This window comes from Pollicipes pollicipes, unplaced genomic scaffold (assembly GCF_011947565.3).
Source record: "Pollicipes pollicipes isolate AB1234 unplaced genomic scaffold, Ppol_2.1 Scaffold_2555;HRSCAF=2994_pilon_pilon_pilon, whole genome shotgun sequence".
Taxonomy (NCBI): Eukaryota; Metazoa; Arthropoda; class Thecostraca; order Pollicipedomorpha; family Pollicipedidae; genus Pollicipes; species Pollicipes pollicipes.
Window position 1 is genome coordinate 27,031,352 of NW_023596136.1, and position 19,018 is coordinate 27,050,369.

Sequence of the window (19,018 nt, forward strand, 5' to 3'; positions counted from 1 at the left end):
TCCGGCAGTGCACCCGACGCCAGAGCTGGTGGGGCCGCCTGACGGCGTCGGCCGGTATGCGTTCGCTGCCCGCCGCGCGGACAGCGCGCTGACGGCGGTGGATGCGGTGGAGGACGCCAGCAGCGATAGCTCAGCCAACCTTGACACGCTGACGGTTTCGGAGGCGCGCACCTTGTCGCCGCCCACCGTTAGCTACGAGAGCCCGGTCTCCAGTGACGTCAGGCTCTCGGTGGATGACGTCCCTGGAGTTTCGGTGGACGCAGAAGGCTCGCTGGAGGTGAACGGAGGAGATGGTGGGGTCGGCGGTGATAATCCCTGTTTTGAACTGACTGTGGCCGCGCCGGATGAGGTGCCGAGTTTCGTCGTCGTGGAACCGCCGCCCAGCGCCAAGCCGGCGAATGAGAAGTTGTCCGTTTTACCGACAGAGGCCGGTACGTGTTTAAATCTTCCCGTGCCCGGCCCGGACATCGAGTCCAGCGGTGCTGAAAGTGCAGACACAGAGCTTTAAGGACATTTCAGTGTTCCCTACGCGTGTTTTACTTGTTCTGGACATTGTTGAGCCGAGCAGACCGTCCGTAGAAGGTCTGTATTTCCTGTGTACACCTACGCGACAGCTGCCGTGCGCATGTTGTGGGACGTTCTTTGTTACCAGGGGCATGCGTAGTAGCTCCTGCGATTTGACGTAGGTACACACAGTACACACCGCGTCGCAACTGCAGGTACTGCGCCACCTTGTCCCCTTATATCAAAATGTTTTAGATGTCGACGGAGGCACACTTATTGTACGGCCTTCTCCATCTGATCGGCTGCAATTGTGCCCATGAGGCCGAAGAACTTGTTGCATGTTGTAGCGCAACACTACATCGCGTGCATGTACATCTGCAGGTATATTCTCTCACGTGGCCACGTTGCCCGGCCTGTTAAGGTGACAGCTCAATTGGTCTCCGGAGTGCACTTCGAGCGCTTCCTGCGATTGAACCTATGATGTCTGGGATTGAAGTATGCTCATTGCTATACTGCATCCGAATGGGCATCGGCCACGATTTCTGTCACTTCATTTCTGAGCGAAGAAGAACGGTTAGAGATAGCTAGTCGTGAAAGGCCTCTGAGAATTGGTCTGCCGCCTCATGCGGTGTCGACCTGATGCCAACCTGAAAGCTGTCTTCGCAGCCATGCAGAATAATTGTGATATCTGGACGAGTTGTTTCAGTGACTTTCGATCGGGCACGAGAGTGGTGTGGCCATACCTAATGCAATAAATTAACCCGCCCACGCTTATGTCACACTTGTATGCTGACCTACACGCCCGGATACGCAGGTGTGATTACTGTGAGATGCGTTTGAACGCCTTTCAACATTGCAACACCTTTCGAGTCGGCTCATTTACCACTATGAACAAGTCGTCTAAAATGCCTGTGCCCAGTGTCGAGCATCCAATGGTTGTCCTACGCCTGTACAGGTGCCAGCACCATCGCTAGACGGCACGGACGGTAGCCAGGCACTTGTAAAAAGGTGCCGTGTGATCGCAACTGAGAGGACGTGGTGTGACGCCAGCACTATCATCAGAAATCGTCGCCTTGTCTCTGTCGACGTACCGTCGTACGGAAGCGGTCGCTGTCCGCCTGAGGTTGATACAGACAAACTCCTGTGCTCGTTTTGTGTCCGTCAGCAAGCGGCCTAGTTACACTTCCAGCTTCAACATGATTCGCACCCAAAGCCGTTTTGAGCCGCGGCGGGATCGATGTCTCACATCACAAGACCCGGGAATGATCTCACAAAATATATTAATCACATTACACAAGCATCCGCCTTGTATAACTGACAAACATAAGACAGTAATAATAAATAAGTCGCTGATACAAAAATGGTACGCCGAGCCAGAGAACTGCGAAACTGGCACGTCATCGATTGAGCAGAAATGGCAGGAGGAAACAAGATGCGGTGGACTGGGGCGTGGACAGCAATTCAGTGAGGTGTCGTAATCCCGTCCACTTGTTGCCATCTTGATAACAGCCATCACGTAGATCAAAGCAACGAGTGGGTGACCAACGCTCCGATGTCTCGCAGTAGAATACAGGGACTCGTAACTCCTGCGCCGTGTGAGGAGCTCGCGGGGCGCAGTTCAGTGACCTGCTGACCCCGTGACCCTGCCCTCTCCGGCCGCACTCGCAAGCAGGTCAGCTGGTCGCTGATGGAGGCGCAGCGCTCAGAAGTCAGGCGCGCCGAGCGAACAAGCCACACGGTCCGGACCCGCCGGGGCGCGGGAGGACAAAAATATACGGTTCGCGGCTCGGGAGATGACCTGACCCTGCCCTTACCATCAATCTTGTTCGAGTCATGACTCGCAAATGCTCCGTTGACGTGGTTCAGGCTGGCGGTGCCTGTACCGGAGCTGGGAGCCGCGCCGGAGCCACGGTCGCGGTACCGGAGCTGGTAGCCCCAGGCTCAGCCAACTCTGCTCAAACTAACCCGACGCGCCAGTTGAAATATCGCAAACTCTATCCAAGGTTGACGCTGGCAGCATGAACCTGTGATTTGGACCTTCGGACCTTCCGGAGGCCATTGTGAAATCCTGGGTTGGTTTCGTCCGGCTCCAGGAATGCAAAGACTTGAAGATGCAGTGCTCAAAACCGATGTGGTTGGCGTGGTCTTCCGGTAATCAGATGCAGTCAAGCGAGCCGTTTCCGGCGTTAAAATCGGACCGGATTAACCAGTTCCAAGCGGTGGATACTTGGAGAGGGAACAATAATCACAGACGGTGGCTACTGAAGTATGTGCGGTTTGACGCATTGCTACCCATACTTGGTACCAGAATTCCCGAAATACTGGGGTCGGTTTTGTCATTCTGTAGAAATATTTTAATCATTAAAGAATCTCGCTCGCTCGGGTTACCAAACTGCCCTTAAGCCTACAGTCTACAAAATATCACCCCTATGCAGATGTGATGAAAATAAATACCTATCAAGACGAAAGCACTAGCTTTGTGTCAACGCGCCACGTTCGGGGCGTGCAAGAGGGAACAACAAGATATAAATATCAATATCAAGTCGCGCACTACAGTGATCGGGCTATGGGGACAAAAGCCGGGCGTCTGCCACGTCCCTCTGGTCGACGTAAGACCGGCACTAACCACAGCCCGCCCAAAATGACGCGGAGTCGGAGAGAACGCCTCCGGCCGACACCAGCGCCCCTGGCGGCACCGGCCGGCAACACCAAGCGCCTCGAGCCCGCTCACGTCGTCAAGAACAGCAGAAACTCGTGCAGCTCGTGCGGCAGCACGAGCTGCTTGGCGTCCTGGCACAGCCGGCCGGGCATGGCACGGCGGATGACGTCACGCGTCACGTGCAGCAGGGGGCGGGGCGTGCGCGCCTGCAGCAGCAGGCGCCGGCGCTGCTCTTCGGAGAGTGAGCGGCTGCGGCGCAGTATCGGCGGGTCGAAGGCGTCCGCGCTGGAGGCGAGGACCTCGAACAGGCCTGGCAGGTGCCGCAGGTCCGGCAGCGAGTTCAGCAGACCCATCGGGTCCCGGAACTGGCTCTTCAGCACCACCTGCCAGTGGACGGCGGAGTCAGACGGCTGGTCTGCGTGACTTCGTGCTGTCATAGTGCAGTCAGAGTTCTGAGTCGCGGAGGAGTGCGATGTCGATATGAAGGAGTGGGAGCTTGACATGATGGCCTGCGGCACGGGATATGGCAACTACACAACTATCTCATACATATTTTGCTTCATTTTCACCGGATATTGAGAGGAATGAGAAAGTGATAAGAGACATTGCATATTTACTAAGACAGCATGCCAAATAACTCGTTCTCAAAAAGAAATCACCACACTTTTGACGGCAGTGTACGAAACATGATCTTTATGAGACGAGTAACATAACGGGTGCACGGACAGGGCTGAGCTTTGCTGAGCAGGAAGACACGCTCTCGCACGGCTGGAAGGCGACACTGCCGCCGGGTCGATATGGTGGCTCACCCTGGTGCCATGCTGAAGCAGCAGCTGGATGACCTCGATGGAGAGGCTCTGCTGGTTGGAGGTCAGGTACTCGCCCAGTACGGGCCGCAGGAAGAAGCCGTCCTCCGACTTGACCACCACGTTGGGGTCGGCACCGGCCCCGAGCAGCAGCTGCAGGATCGAAGACCGGTTCTCGATATACTCCGAGCACGCCACGTGCAGCGGCGAGCCGATGATGGGCGAATGGGCGTTAACGTCCGCTCCTGGGGAGGAAGCGAAGAGGTCAGCAGTCCGTGGTCACGTCTGCCGTCTTTGTTTCCCGCGTGACACCTCCACATCACGTCTGTCATCTTTGTTTCCCGCGTGACACCTCCACATCACGTCTGTCGTGTTTGTTTCCCGCGTGACACCTCCACATCACGTCTGTCGTATTTGTTTCCCGCGTGACACCTCCACATCACGTCTGCCGTGTTTGTTTCCCGCGTGACACCTCCACATCACGTCTGTCATCTTTGTTTCCCGCGTGACACCTCCACATCACGTCTGTCGTGTTTGTTTCCCGCGTGACACCTCCACATCACGTCTGCCGTGTTTGTTTCCCGCGTGACTCCTCTACATCACGTCTGTCGTGTTTGTTTCCCGCGTGCCACCTCCACATCACGTCTGCCGTGTTTGTTTCCCGCGTGACACCTCCACATCACGTCTGTCGTATTTGTTTCCCGCGTGACACCTCCACATCAGGTCTCATTCACTACGAAGAACAGTATTTAACCCACCCTCATCACCGTCATGAAACGTTACATCTTCCGTTCTGCCCATCATCCGCCCCCTCCCAAGAGCAGCACTCTTCTCCAACCCAGTGTCGGCCCGCGGCGCTCCCTCACTCACCGAGGTTGATGAGCAGACGCACCATGGCCACGTCGCCCTTGAGGATGGCCAGATCGAGCGGCGTGGGCTTCTCATAGTCGCAGGGGAAGTTGACCCGGGCTCCGTGGCGCACCAGGTAGCGCACAGTCTCGAGCTGGCCCGACATCACAGCGTAGTGGAGCACCGTGCGGAAGTCGTGGCGCGCGCCGGCCGTGCCGTTTACGTCACCGCCGTACTTAATGTACAGCTGCACGGCCGGCAGGCCCTGCAACGGCGGTAGGGTGGTGAGGGAAGTGGTGCAGGGTCTTGGTGTTGTGTCGTGAACTCGGAAGAGATTCTAAGCGGCTTCGTTCGTCACGTGTTTGTAAGCGATGGCGTCTGATCGTTCGACGAATCGCTTTGACATTTGTGCAACTTATGTCATTACTGAGTGTTCTCGCGAGAGATACGTTACTACGTTGATACGTTACGTTAATCATGGGCGTTTCCATGACTAACACTTTGGGGGTCTTGCCAGATCATGACTAGGCATGTTTTCAAAACACACGCCCGCGCAGACCTGACCGTCATAGGAGCAGTCACCTTTCGTCACTGTTGAGTTTGGAAGAGGCCACCTTGTCAGTCACATTCGGTAATAGTCATGGTGGGAAAGTTACTCGGAAGTAAGAGCTTCCGCCTTTGACTCCACACCAGACCTCCCTTATCCAGCCCGCGCGTCCAGCCAGCCGCGCGCCCGACCCGCGCTCCCCCTGACTCACGTTCGGCTGTCGCGCCGCGCGCATCAGCTGACTGATGCCGGCACGGTCGGGCGCGTTGGCGTCCGCGCCGTAGCGCAGCAGCAGCTCGGCGTACTCCAGGTCGAGCGGCTTCAGCAGACACAGCTCGGGCCCGAGGAAGTAGGGCGCGTTCGGGTTGGCGCCGTGGCGCAGCAGCTGCTCGGCGATGGCGTAGTGGCCGTGCTTGATGGCCATGCGCAGCGGCTCCTCCACCTCGCCGCCGTGCAGCTCGGTGAAGTCGACGCGCGCGCCGAACTCGAGGAACAGCGCCACCAGCTCGCCGTAGCCCTTCTCGGCGCACAGGTGCAGCGGCGTGTGGCCCAGGTCGTCGGCGGCGTCCACGTCACAGCCGCGGGTCAGCAGCCAGCGCGCCGCCTCCGGGTAGCGCTGCCAGACGGCGTAGTGCAGCGGACGCAGGCCGAGCGTGACCGGGGCGTTGACCTTGGCGCCGCAGGCGATCAGGATGCGCAGCTCGTCGAGCGGCGCCGAGCGCGTGATGCAGTCGGCGAGCGCGCGCTGCAGGCCCGGCTCGGGCGCCGGCGACGGGCGGAGAACCTGGATCGGCATCGTGAGGCCTCTGAGCGGGTGGCGAAGGCGAGACGGTGATGAAGACGAAACGGTGGCGACGACGGCTCGAGGCAAGACGGGTCTGCTCGGATCCGGTCCTGCAAGCACAGAGACGGAGATGTGGTCAGTTTTGGAGATGCTGGGGGAGTGGTGGATGGAGCGGGACGGACTTGTCTAGACTCTAAAGGCTGTCAAACGTGCAGGGATTTAAAGGTCAAAGCCTTCGCTACCCTACGCCGCGGTTAGATGTTTCAGCGCTGTATACGGATGTTTATGATTGGGACTGGTGCGAACCCCATCGTTGGGTAAACATGACGCCTCAGGGCAGGGACCACAAAAGTAAACTCCAACAAGGTCGCATTAGCTGTCGCTGCACCCAAATAACCGGCATCACAGTGAATGCAGGTGATGCTGGACGGATGGACGGCGAAAGTGTAGCGGTGAGCTTGACGAGCACATTAATCTGGGGTTGGCAAAGAGCTCGATTGCTCCTCGACCCAAACAACTACAAGCGCAACGTTGCAATACTGTCGTGTTCTACCAAGAAAATCAAGACGTTTCTCGCGCGAGGAGTGTTCTGGCAGCCTTCGCACCATTACAAAACCAGCTGGGTATTTCCAGCCATTGAGCGCCTCCAACACCAACATAACTGCGTCACAGCTCCCGTGAAACGGCCAAGAAAAGGAGAATTTCCCGTGAGCAGCCTTTTGATTGGCATCGCGGCGTAGACGATTGGCGTGACCGGGTCACGAAATCGTGTTGAGTGCTGCGGTGGGTGTTTAAGCGTAATTCCGCTCGAGCTATTTTGCTTTTCAAACATGCTTTAAGCAGGATCAAGACGGAGGGAAAGCGAAGATCGCGATGCAAACGAATGAAGCAGAGCTTTACGGAGGTCCAAAAAGTCACTACATCCAGGGCATCTCAACAATGTGCCCATGCTGCTGACACGCATTTTGTTGCAATCGCTGACACACTTTTTCCAGGAGTTGCGCAGACATACTGCTGACCAGTGAGAGGCTATCCACGACCCGGCAGCAGTCTCGACTGATAAAAGGTCGCCCTGATCATCGGATAGTGCCAACTGTTGCGCAGGTCTTCGCGCCACCGCTTGGCCATTAGTTTGGCTGACGGCTGTTGCTAGGAAAACACCGGGCGCTGGCCGCCGTCCAGGGCTGGGATCACTGACATCCTGCAGCGGCGCCGGTCGGACAAAGCCAGCCTGTCCATCCGAGCGCGAGCACCACGGGATCCGGCGAGGACAAACGGGCCAACAGAGGGGAGCACTTGGAAAGAGAGCGCGAGAACGGAGGAGGTTACCGCACGAGATTGGGGACAGATTTAGGACGAGGGTTTCTGCCCTGCAAGACTGCAAGGATGGCCACAGAGATCATCGGGATGTGCCTGAAAGTTCCCACGGCGGGGGAACGCAAACATGTGCTGGGCCAATAAGCAAATGTTTGCAAACGTGCTGCCGGCCATTGAGGTGCACCAACGCCACATGGACGCGCAAAAGGAAAATTACGACGTAGCCTTACTACCGATCGCATCCGTTTCCTAGAACGCACGTGGAGACCAGGGCCCCCGACCGGCCGACGTCAAGAGCAGGTTGTTCCGACTGCGTGATCATGACTGCGGATGTCGGTTTGTTGTGGCGGCGCGAGGCGTGTAGACGTTGACCGCCGCATTCAGGTGACTGCGCCGCCGACGATCGCGCCCGCGGCGACTGACGCCTCGCCCTTGCCCCGCCCCGTGTCACGTGCTCGCCGCGTCCGCGTCCGCGTCGCCGTCCTCCCGGTGACACCGAACTGCGCCGTCGTGACGTCAGCGGGGTCTGCGGTCGCCACCTTCTGGCCTCGTCGCTCAAAATCGGTCGCCGCGTCGCCGACCCGCGACCCCGGCGACGGCCGACGGCCGCCGGCGACGCCGCCGTCTTGGCGCGCCGAACCAAAACAACTCCGTCGTTCGACGCGCCGGGCGGCCGGCCGCCGCCGCGCTGGGTGCGCCGCGCGAGCATGGCTGTCCGCGGGGGAGAGGAGGCCTTTCGGGTCCGACGGGAAGGGTTGTCTACGGCTGCCGGAGCCGTGAATCCCGCTGTGGCGCCACTGGCGTGCGAGTACGCATTTGGGACGTTTGTTGATGAGGCGTTGGGCGGCCGCCAACTCCACAGAAGGGCGGCCCACGTGCTGCGTCAATGCCCGCGGGTTCGCCCTGGGCCAAACAAAGAGTGACCTCTAATTGGTCGGCCGACGACCTTGCGAAGACCCAGGGTGTTGCGGACGGGAAACGGCTAGACATGGCAGGATCGGTTTGAACATTTGTGTTGTGGGCGAACGGGAGAGCGGCCGATGCGCAGAATCAGCTGAGGTCTCTTTGTTTTCATTGTGGATGGGGCTTCTGGAGGCTTCTGTGGAGGAGGCTATGTTGATACGACATATTGGGACCAAAGAGAGACCAAAGAGGCTAACGATGGCTCGTGCGGTGGTGAGATCTACCACATCCCGACTGCACCTGACAGGATGTTAAGAGCAATACTAAAAAAACGGTCCATCAGCCGTTGGCTGGTACGTCACTATCAGGTATGACCATATAGTAATTGGTATGTGCCGAGCTGCGGTTAGTTGTCTGCTGTCCGGCTCCAGCTCTTGTAAACGTGCGAGGCTGGATACTCAACATCTAAAATATTCCCGATCAGCTGGTTTGAAACGGTCATGAATTGTCGTGACTGTGTCAACGGCTAAGAAGCTGTCGAACATTACAGGTCCCTGACCCGTCAAAATCATGTGGTGCCTCTTGCCACAAAGAGCCTGAGCCACATTGCTTTGCATGTAAACAAAGTGAATAACTGTACACATGGCACCTAGCGATAACCTCGCTTCCCACTGGCATTCGGTGAACTTGAAAAATCAACCGGGGTAGTAAACACGCGATTAGCACTCGGCCTTCCCAAAAAGCTACCCGATAGATCTCTGCACGTCTCTCGCTCCAAACCCCGTCGCCAGAACATCACTAGGATAAAGCAGGGGGGCAGCGACCTCGAGCCGTCACCTCTCAGACACCTCACACGGCCAACACCTGCCGACACAAAGCCCCTCACCTCTGGCGGGGCTCAGCTCCGTGTCCGCGCGGCTCGAGATCGCTTCTTCAACTGGCGAGCGGGCGGCGGCCGGCGGTGCGGTTCGACGTTCGCCGCGCAAAGTTCCCGCAAAGGCCCACTGCGCAGCGCGACACGACGGCAGCCACGTGACCGGGCCACGCGCCAAGAGCCCGTCGCGCCGCCGGCCCCGACGGTTATAGACGCGGCCTTCCCACAAGCGGGCGCGGACGCGTGGGCCGCGAACGGACGTCGTTGCATCATCGACGGAGCCGGCGGAGGTCGGCGGACAGCTGCTAGGCGTGAGCGTGCGACGATTTGCGGCGCAGCGTCGTGCTGTCGCGCTCGGGCGTGCGTGTGCACGCGGGCGTGAGCGGGGAGGACCCTGTCTTGAGACAGCCTGGCCTTTGTTATTGAGCCGACTCGGGTCCGCGCAGGAAACCGTGATGTAAAGTTACCGATTAATTAACATAATCGGGTCCGCAACACATCAGGGCCCCTCCCCACCCCCCACCCCTCTCCCTCTCCCACTCACTCCGCCCCCGAGCGTGAAAACTAGGTCTTTTTACCCGCTTGGCTCATGGACTAAGGCCCACAGCTGCGGGTGTCACCGGCTATCATCAGTGCAGCGATGGCCATTGGCGCTGCAGGCCGAGCCTCGGCATGGCGCAGCAGCGACTGTGGATCAACACCCACCGCTCAGCCACGCCACCCAGCTGAGCTCTGGGTGTAGAACGCGACCAGGATCGGAGCCAGGAGCTTCGGCTTCCGTGCAGCTGTGAGGCCTGCAGGCTTGGAATGACTTCCACTGGATGCAATTTGTTTCTGCTAAGTCTCGCGGTGCGCTGAGCTGATCCGAAGCTGGTCAACAGTTAAGCGGGTGGGAGTTGTTTTGAGCCAACCCATGAATAATTTCGCTTTCATTGCCAATCCCCATGGAGACATGGGAGTTTTGGCGACATGTGGACATGCCCCAAGATGTTCTGGGCTGCACGCGTGCGACACTGAAGTCGTCAACGCGCCGTTCAACGTCCGTGGCATGCACACCCAAAAGCCCAATGACGAACTGAGACTTAATTCCAAGTCTCCGACACCAACCGGGATCCAGGATGAGACTGCTCGTCGCAGCCGCTGGAGGCCTTCCCCGACGCGCTGCACCTGTCGCAACAAAGGATGACCTCTCTCCTGCCTCGGGGGAGGGGGAGGGGTGTCGCACGTGCTGCCGGCCAAAAAGGACGCTCAGTGGGGCAGTCACCAGGAGTACGGGCGCGACGCCACTCACCGGACAAGCTGGCGCGTACAAAGACATCTGGAGGCGGGACGACTTGGCAGGCTTGCCCGAGCGCCCGGCAGTCGGTCGTAGATCAGGCAGGCGTCGGGGAGTTGAGCTCGCCGGGGGGCAAGCCTTTGTACGGCCCGGAAGCGGCGCTACTGGTCTGCAGGTGCACTGAGTGCTGCCAGATTGGCCGTCTGGTCGAATGGAGATCGCGTTATGGTTTGATGTAGGGCAGCTGATGAAGGCCGCGAGCGCTGCGCGAAAAGAGGCGATCAGAGCAGCGATAAGCGCTATGTTTAGTTACGATGTCGGCGCTTGCATTATCGACTTTTCTCGCTTAGTAACATTACCAACGTTTTTTTGTGGGCATCAGCATCTGTGACACATATCAATCTGCGCCGTGAGTGTGACAAGGACGGTCTTTTTGTGACTGGTGTGACAAGTGGGTCTTTGTCTTCTAAGCTTGATCCAAACGATGAAAGTTTGCAAATGATGCTGCTAATAAACAGAATGAAGCTTATGATGATCACTTAAAGGGAGTGTTTCTCACTTGAGAATACTGTAGCAGGCATCAGATAAGATGAGACAAGCTCACTTAGATGACTACTGGCATATTTTAAGCAGGAAAACTGCTCTGGACAACATATTTCTCTGTTTAGTAAATACGCTGCTCGATACGTCATTGTTTGATTGCGTTATTGTACCTTACACAATATTGACTGAGAGCCAATTGACGGCCGTCAAATCTGGAAATTAACGTGTGCTGAATGCCCACGAACACCAGACGTGAACGACTCGACCATTGTATTTGTATCGGTCTTCATCATGGCATGACCCGTCGAACGGCAGGAATTGAACGGCGTTATTATGAAGTCATGAATGCCAAGGTGACCTTGAAATACTTTCCCCGAAATAGTCTCCCCATTTTCGCGGGCGTAGAGCTCAGAAACTAGCGGGTCTAGGCCTTAGGTAGGGCAGGGCTCTGGATTGTACCGACAGGTTTTCGAGACGGCTATTTCAGTTCAAAACCCCATACAAATGCGAAACGCTCCCGTTATGGGTTATTCAAGGTATTGGTGAAATTTAATGATGCATGTCTGACAGAAAACCTGCTTCCGTAAATATTCCTTTAGCGCGAGTTTTAGGGCGTGATCATTTGTACTTGCACAGCGATACTACATGTCGTGCATGTCATTAAAGCGCGCTCTGATCTCACCACGTGGATGTCATTGCAGACTGTGTGATGATACACCATTAGGTGAGGCAGCAAATATTTCGCTTGATCCCTGGTTTCAAAGGTTCCTTTTAAGGGAATGCCCCACACTTGAGAATGTTGAGGCAAGCATCAGATAGGCATGATGGACAAAGATCACTTGTAACAATCAGTTGCTTCAAGTGCAAAATACTGCTTTGGACAGCACAAATCCACTATTCAGCAAAAATGTTCCTCAATACGCTATCGTTTGATTACGCCACGGAGTGCTGCCTGAACGAACGAACGAATGAACGAATGATCGAAGGTATGACTTGGGAGTCCCTGCCAAACTGACCGTGACAGAACTGCCACTATAGCGGACGGGTTCACTCACTTGTAGAACTTCAGCTTGCCGCAAGGTGTCTCGTAAATCTATGCTGCGTGGTGCACCCGACGATCGTTATGCGCCGATGTTTTGGCCCTTTGTCGTGGTCTTCTTGCATATTGGTATGTGATTTTATTTGTTTTATTGGCATTCGCATCCCCGGCCTCCCTTATATTCACTTTCTCATTTCACCCCAAATCCTCGCGACGTCCCGCTTGTCTGGGCAGGCTGCAGAAACATACGAATGTGGAATATTTCCTTCAAATGATGTGGTGCTTAACACCGATTGCATTGGCGGTACTCAATATTCCGAGCTGCGCTCACCCTTGAAAGTGACTGGGTTCAGAAAGGTGTAGCAAAATATTGTACTTTAAAAATGTGAGACATGAATCCAGAAAAAACCTCAATCTACGCAGATAATGCCGATAACAGATGTCAAAAGTATAAAGAATCCAAGCTCCCGTATACAGGTCAACGTCAAAGGCCGTAACAAACAATGCAGGCGGCTAAGCGGGAAGTTTATAAAGTTCGACGCAGAGTATTAGATAAGAACATCACTTACTGCGTATGAGCCACTACGGACATTGCCTGAGCCTAAGGAACATGGAAAGCCTAAAATGTTGTTTAGGGCAGGTTTCATGATGAGGTTTGTGCGTCCAGCCTAAGGATTCGTCAGGGATTATGCTAATTTGTGTGTTTCTAACACAAAAAACAATGACCTGGGTCATCTTAGGTCAAATGATGATGATGATGATCATCATCATCATCACCATCATTATCATCCCGATCATACCTAATATGATCTCAAAGGTCATGGAACATGTCTGCTGCGGTGCCTGTCATGAATCAATTCGGAATGAGCACCAGAAACTACAGCTCTCGAGTGAAAAAGCGGATTAGATTAATCTTGTTCTGGCATTCACACCTGTCTCTGAGTCAATGGTATTGGTTGCGATTTTAAATTCAATTATTTCATTGCTTTGGCCAAGAAACTATCTCAGATATGTACGGCTTTCTTGAGCACTCAGTTGTTGCATCACGTTGAACGAATCCCTAGAACTGCCCTTTGCTGACAACCATGGTCTGAATCGGACCTGCCATAGGTCAGCGACCTATCAAGGCACGTTTAATTTTTACATCAAAAGGCCCGCGCTGCTCGGAAATCCTTTTGGAAAAACCTTGGGACTTTTCGGGGAGTCTGTTTGACCCCTCATCTGAGCGCATGTTGAATAACGCAGCCCCCCCCCCCCCCCCCCCGTTCGGCGCTGGAGCCCCTGACTGATCCAGGGCCCTTCCAACGCCTCATTGTGGACTCTCATCGTAAGGTCTCGTATCTTCTTTCATTGTCAGAGAGCCCCAACCAGCGCAGCAGGCGCTCTGGCACCCGGGGCTCCTTCCCTGTCCATGTTCAGAAAATCTTCCTCTGGTCGACTTGGTGCACCTTGTCGACACAGGACACCCTATCAAGCACTGTGGGCCACTGACAGACATCGGGTCCCTCATTGTTTCAGGGGCCCAACCAACGCAAATTGCTGACCCCGGTCATTTCTATGCCTTCCATGTCCAGATGGGCAAGGAGCCGACGGCTCGGTGTTGGTGGTCTCTACCCGAAATAGAGGCTCACATTGTTCCAGTGGGTTTCTCATAGGTGTAAGAGGCTTTTTGATTGACGTTTCAGGTCCCGGCCCGTAGAGCCGGGGTTCTCAATGTGACCCACGGCGAGCCCTTCGGGCCCTTCGGCATCCCAATCTGGTCCTTGATCGTCGGTCATGAGGGGCCTTTGGACCCCCTCGAACACTGATCCTGGCCGACTCGAAGCCCCTTGCCAACACATAATTCCTTGTCAGGCACTGTGGGTCGCTGTTGGACATAGGGGTCCACACATTGACTCAGAGGCTCTAACCAATGTAAATCGCTGGCTCCGCCTTTGTCACTGCCTGGAAAATGGGCCCTCAGGCTCAAGCCGACACGGAGCCGTTTGTTTGGTACTGGTGGTGCCTGATCGATAAAGAGAACCTCATCAACTCATGAGGGCCCAACAGGCGCAAAAGGCCCTTGACTGGCATTTGAGCGTCCGGTCCGCTGGGCCGAAACGCCTCAATACCACCTCGGCCAATCCTTCGGGCCCTTTGACCCCTCAAATCGGCCCCTAATCGTTTTTCCTGAGGTGCCAAAGGGACCAACCAGCCTAATCAATGCGCACCAAGGGGCCCTTTTGCCCTTTCGTAGCAGGACCAGACGAGACTGCACGGGACGGAACGGGACTTGATGTGACCAGATGGGGTCGGACTCGATGGAACCTCGACCCAGCTCAGCCCAGCCCAGATCAGCCGCCCGGTCCCTGCCCTGTCCATTCCGTCTGGTCCCGCCCGATCTTGTCTGGTTCCATCCGGTCCCAGCTGCTTCCGTCCAATTCCGTCCATTCGCGTCCCGTCCCGTGTGGTTTTGTCCGGTCATGCCCGACGCAGTTCGGTCCGTCTAGTCTCATACGGTCCTGCTGCTGTACCATGCCGTTCAGTGCTGTGAGGTCCCATCTGAAACCGTATGGTCCAATGCAGTTCAGTCTCATCCTGCTTTGTGAGGTCCCTTCTGGTCCCGTCTGGTCCAGCCGAAGTTCATCCGCTTCCATGCAAATTCCGTTTGGTCTCGGTTGATCTTGCTCGGTCCGTTGACGTCCGTCCGGCCCTGCCTGTTCCCGCCCTGTCACGCCCGATTTCGTCCGGTATCGTTTTGTCTCGTACAATCCCCTTCTGTCCCTCCCGGCGGTGTCCGTCCCGTCTGATCCTGTCTGATCCTGTTCGGTCACGTTCGATTTCGATTGTTTCCTTTTGATTCCGTCAATGAAAAGTACGTGATTAGAGTTTGCTATAATTATTCGATGCACTGATGGTACTGGATACACAGTTAGTCGCCGATCAGTGTAATTAAGTCAATTAAGCATCCAGAAATCGGCCAATTGCGACTGCGGAATTAAGCAGTACTTTAGCACCTGCGTTATCTTGCGCAAAATTTGAAAAGACATACGCGCGCGCGCCACAATCGGGTTGATTGAGAGAGGCGGTTTGGTGTTATGAGGGGCGTCGGCCTTGAAGTGTATGGACCGGACGAGATATTTTTATATCCTTAAAGCGGCACGACTCTGGTATTGCATTTGCAGGGATCACCAGCAAACGTGAGTATTAAAGTTCCTGTGAGATCTATGCGGTGTCATGATGTGGATGGTTGTGTACGTCAGCATGCTCATTTTGTGTGTCATTTTCCATTTGTATTGCTTGTTAAGGTGCATACTGGAAATGAATATTTCATGTTATTTTTACTGTGAAAAATTGAAAGGATGCACTAAGAAAGAACATGTCTTGTGCAGTGCCATAAACAATGTTGCCTGGAAGGCTAAGATCACTCAGTTGTGTGCTGCTTATCAGAACTCTTATTTGTAGGCTCACATTTGGCTAAGTACTTACTGGTGTGATTAATGGGTGTGATGATCATAGTGAAGAGCACAAATAAAGACATAAGATCAGTAACTTCATGTCTTCATGGCTGACATTTATAGGATATATTTCCCAGGGGTAATAATAAAGCCCTGGAATGACAACCAGGATATCACAGCAGTGTGGACACATTTCGGCTTATTCAGGGGTGCCCATCACAGTTCACAGAATTTTGTATGTTTTGGATGATTTTCCCTGTTTGATACATTTTTTCCTGAAACTGCAAAATATGGTCATCACAATGCTTGGCACAACAAAGAATGATAACATGTATATAGTAGGCAGAACATGTAGGTGTCTATATGGTGTTGTGAATGAGCACCCTTATCCATGCAAACAACTGTGATATCAGTGGTCATGACATGACATGGTATGTGACAATCAAGCTTTCAACAAGCAGCACATTAAGTTGATTTGGGATAGGTATGGCAAGAGACCTCCCTTGTCAGATGGCTGGTCCAGCTGTCAAGGGGTGTATTTTGCCAAATTACTGGACCCTATAAAATATTATTTGTGGTTCAGGAACTGCTAAAATATGTTATTTAAATGGAACCAGAACCAAACCAGACTAGACAGGGTCAGGAAGGACCAGGGAGCTGGACTGTACAAATGCATGCTATGCCAAACATGTTCAGTGTAGCACTGCTATGGCAAAAATTTCAGTGCATGTGCATCATAACTCTGAGCAATGGTCCTTTGTGCATGGCCACCATTGATTGCAGCTTACAGAGAGCCAACTATTGAAGGAATTATGATGTTGCAAAGGTAATTTCAGGTAAACATACCCTGAAACATTTTTCACATGTATAATTTGAAAATTCAGCAATTTTTCATGGCCTGAGTTGAAATTAAGTGTGAGGTTCAACATGTTGACGTCCAGTAGACATCGCATGTTGTGGGCAGATTTTTTGCAGACTTGCCAGGGAGCATCTGACAGCACTGAGCAGAACGAGGTGGGGCTGGGGCAGGCTCTACTTGGAAGCAATTGGTGCCCAAAACATGTTTGACTCTGGCTGTGATGGGCCGGCAGAGGTTGGCTGGGCCACTTTGGATGGTGACTTTTTAGGTGGAACCTCATGGTTCAGTCTGGTCCCACTCCCACCCCATCCTGTTCAGGTACTCTGCGGTTGTCTGGTCATATCTTGTCCCATGAGGTATGAAAATCCAGATATTTGTTGGAGCTGTACATTGTACACAAAACCTGCATGCCTGAATCACAGAGTTTAACACTTGAATGGCAGTAGTTTTTCTTCATCATTTGAGAAGGGATGGTTAGGCTATTTGTGACTCCTACCTACAAAATGGGAACCAATGCCAAAAGCTCTCAATGTGAAATGTTTTATTGTCAAATGTTGCCATATTGATTACTTTCAAAGTTTAGTGGATTCTGCTCAGCAGGCTTTTCTTGGTTGCTGAGTTATTGTGTTTAAGCTGTTCCAACCATATGGGAATCACCATCTGTGGCTTGTGAAATAGGGGCCAATGTAATTCCACAATGGTCTGTGTTGATGGTGAGAGGGAGGATTGGCAGCAGCTTAGCTGAGAAGTGGAAGCCTTACAAAACCTTGTGAAATACCATTAACCTCTGTTTGCAAACAATCTGTCGTAAGAAATAATGCACTTATCACTTAATTTCTGCCTTGGCTTGTCTTCACTCACCAAAACACATCTGGGATGTCACAGTTCCCACATTGTAGAACACCTGCAACAGTTCTTGCAAAGCACCCCAAGCACCATGGCTGTACAATCTGTTGTCACAGCCTGTTGCCGCCTGACCCGTTTGCCCATGGCCGCCCTGACTGGCCGCCTGCGCCTCGGCAGGCCCCGTCGGCCATGGACCTGGACTGGGGTGCCATCCTGGGCGAGTCGCCCATCAGCGGCGCTGGCTACGAGCCGTACCCATCGCTCGAGCCGTCGCCGCAGCTGCCGCCCATCCAGACCAAGTTCTGGTGGCAGGACGGCTACGTCAGCGACGGCGACGGCTTCGGTGAGCTGCGCCGGCTGACGCCGGACGTCTCCGGCGCGGACGCTGCGCTGGGTGGTGCAGGCGGTGCAGCCTGCGCCGCTCGACGGGCGTTAATGTTCTGATGCAGGTCTGGGTGTGTTGATTGCAGACGAAGGGCCCGTCCGCAGTAGACTGAGCTTCGTGTCTGATACGAATCGGCTGTGCGAGTCGCCAGCGTCCGTTGTCTTGTCGTCACGTCGCCTGAGGCGTCGCACCACATTCTGCCTGATGTTCGTACCTCTCCATGGCGGGACACTGCCTGATGCTCGTAGCTCTCCATGGCCGGACACTGCCTGGTGATTGCCTCTCCAAGACCGGGCACTGCCTGATGTTCGTACGTCTCCATGGCCGGACATTCTGCCTGGTGATTGCCTCTCCATTGCCGGGCGCTGAGCCTCACCTGACCTGACCGCCCACTTCAGCATATCTCGACCTCCACAGACATGGTGTCCGACAACGGCTCGTTCGTCAGCCGGACCCCGGCGCACAGGCTGGCCGTGGCCGAGGGCGCGCCAGAAACAGACGGCACACGGTGGGTGCGGACGGGACGGGTGGGAACAGGTGGGGAAAGTCAATATTCCATGTGAAGTAGGAGAGGATGTGAAAAGTGTCCCACGATTGTTGTACAGTCGTTGTTCGGGCGCAGTTCTTGTAGGACCAATGTAATTTCCTTTGCAGTGTTTTATGCAATTATGTGCCATATTTATCGTGAGTCATACGCACTGTTCATTGTCAAGCAAGGCCCTGCGGCAATTATGCACGCTCATCGAACCGTTGGATGCTCTAGATAAGCCGGCGGCGAAGAAGCGCAAGCCGGCACCGAAGCCGGCACCGCTGGACGAGGACACACCGACGGATGGTGATGACTTGTTTTTCCGCCCAGCGGTAAAGAAGCGCAAGCCAGCGCCGAAGGAGGTAAACACAGCGACGGACGGTGGTGACGATCTGTTTGTCCGACCGGCCGTCCAGAGGCCGCTGCTGACGACGGCCGGCGGCAGCGCAAGCCGACGGCCAAGGCGGGCGCCGGCGCCGGCGCTGCTCCGGCAGCCGTCGCTGGATCGAGCCTCGCTGGACAGCCTGGGCTCGGTGGCGATCGTGCGACCGACGGCGGCGCGGTGGCTACCACCCGGCTGCCCGCCCCGGCGGCCCCGGCGCCGGCGCTGCTCCGGCAGCCGTCGCTGGATCGAGCATCGCTGGACAGCCTGGGCTCGGTGGCGATCGTGCGACCGACGGCGGTGCCGGCGGCCACCCTGCTGCCCGCCTCGGTGGCGCCGGCGGCTACCACCCGGCTGCCCGCTCCGGCGGCGCCGGCCGCGGCCACCCAGCTGCCAGCTCCGGCGGCGCCGGCGGCTGCGGCGAGCCACGACAGCCGGCGGGCCCGCCGCCGCGTGGGCGCGCGCATCGACTCGGACGA

The 19,018-nt window shown here is 55.3% G+C and overlaps 2 protein-coding genes across 2 annotated transcripts in view; both read right to left on the bottom strand.

Moving 5' to 3' along the window:
* Positions 1–1,767: 1,767 nt before the first annotated feature.
* Positions 1,768–9,319, bottom strand: LOC119103598 (ankyrin repeat and SOCS box protein 10). Its single transcript, XM_037227193.1, has 5 exons — positions 9,256–9,319; positions 5,577–6,259; positions 4,840–5,083; positions 3,973–4,214; positions 1,768–3,546 (listed from the first exon to the last, which is right to left on the bottom strand). The coding sequence occupies exons 2-5, from the start codon at positions 6,159–6,161 to the stop codon at positions 3,232–3,234; spliced, it is 1,386 nt and encodes a 461-aa protein (XP_037083088.1). The 5' UTR covers positions 6,162–6,259; positions 9,256–9,319; the 3' UTR covers positions 1,768–3,231.
* The window catches only part of LOC119103589 (ankyrin repeat and SOCS box protein 10), a 25,221-nt gene continuing 7,970 nt past the window's right edge, over positions 1,768–19,018 (bottom strand). Inside the window, exon 6 of the mRNA XM_037227182.1 lies at positions 1,768–2,130. The gene's annotated coding sequence lies outside the window, so the exon portion shown is untranslated. The remainder of the gene's footprint in view (positions 2,131–19,018) is intronic.

Bases quoted from the DNA above. Each gene is read 5' to 3' on its own strand.
- LOC119103598 (XM_037227193.1), bottom strand. From the start codon at position 6,161: ATGCCGATCCAGGTTCTCCGCCCGTCGCCGGCGCCCGAGCCGGGCCTG. The intron at 5,084-5,576 runs GTGAGTCAGGGG...CCGCCGTTGCAG, and splicing joins GCGCGGCGCGACAGCCGAAC to GGCCTGCCGGCCGTGCAGCT. The intron at 3,547-3,972 runs GTGAGCCACCAT...GTCCACTGGCAG, and splicing joins TGCTTCAGCATGGCACCAGG to GTGGTGCTGAAGAGCCAGTT.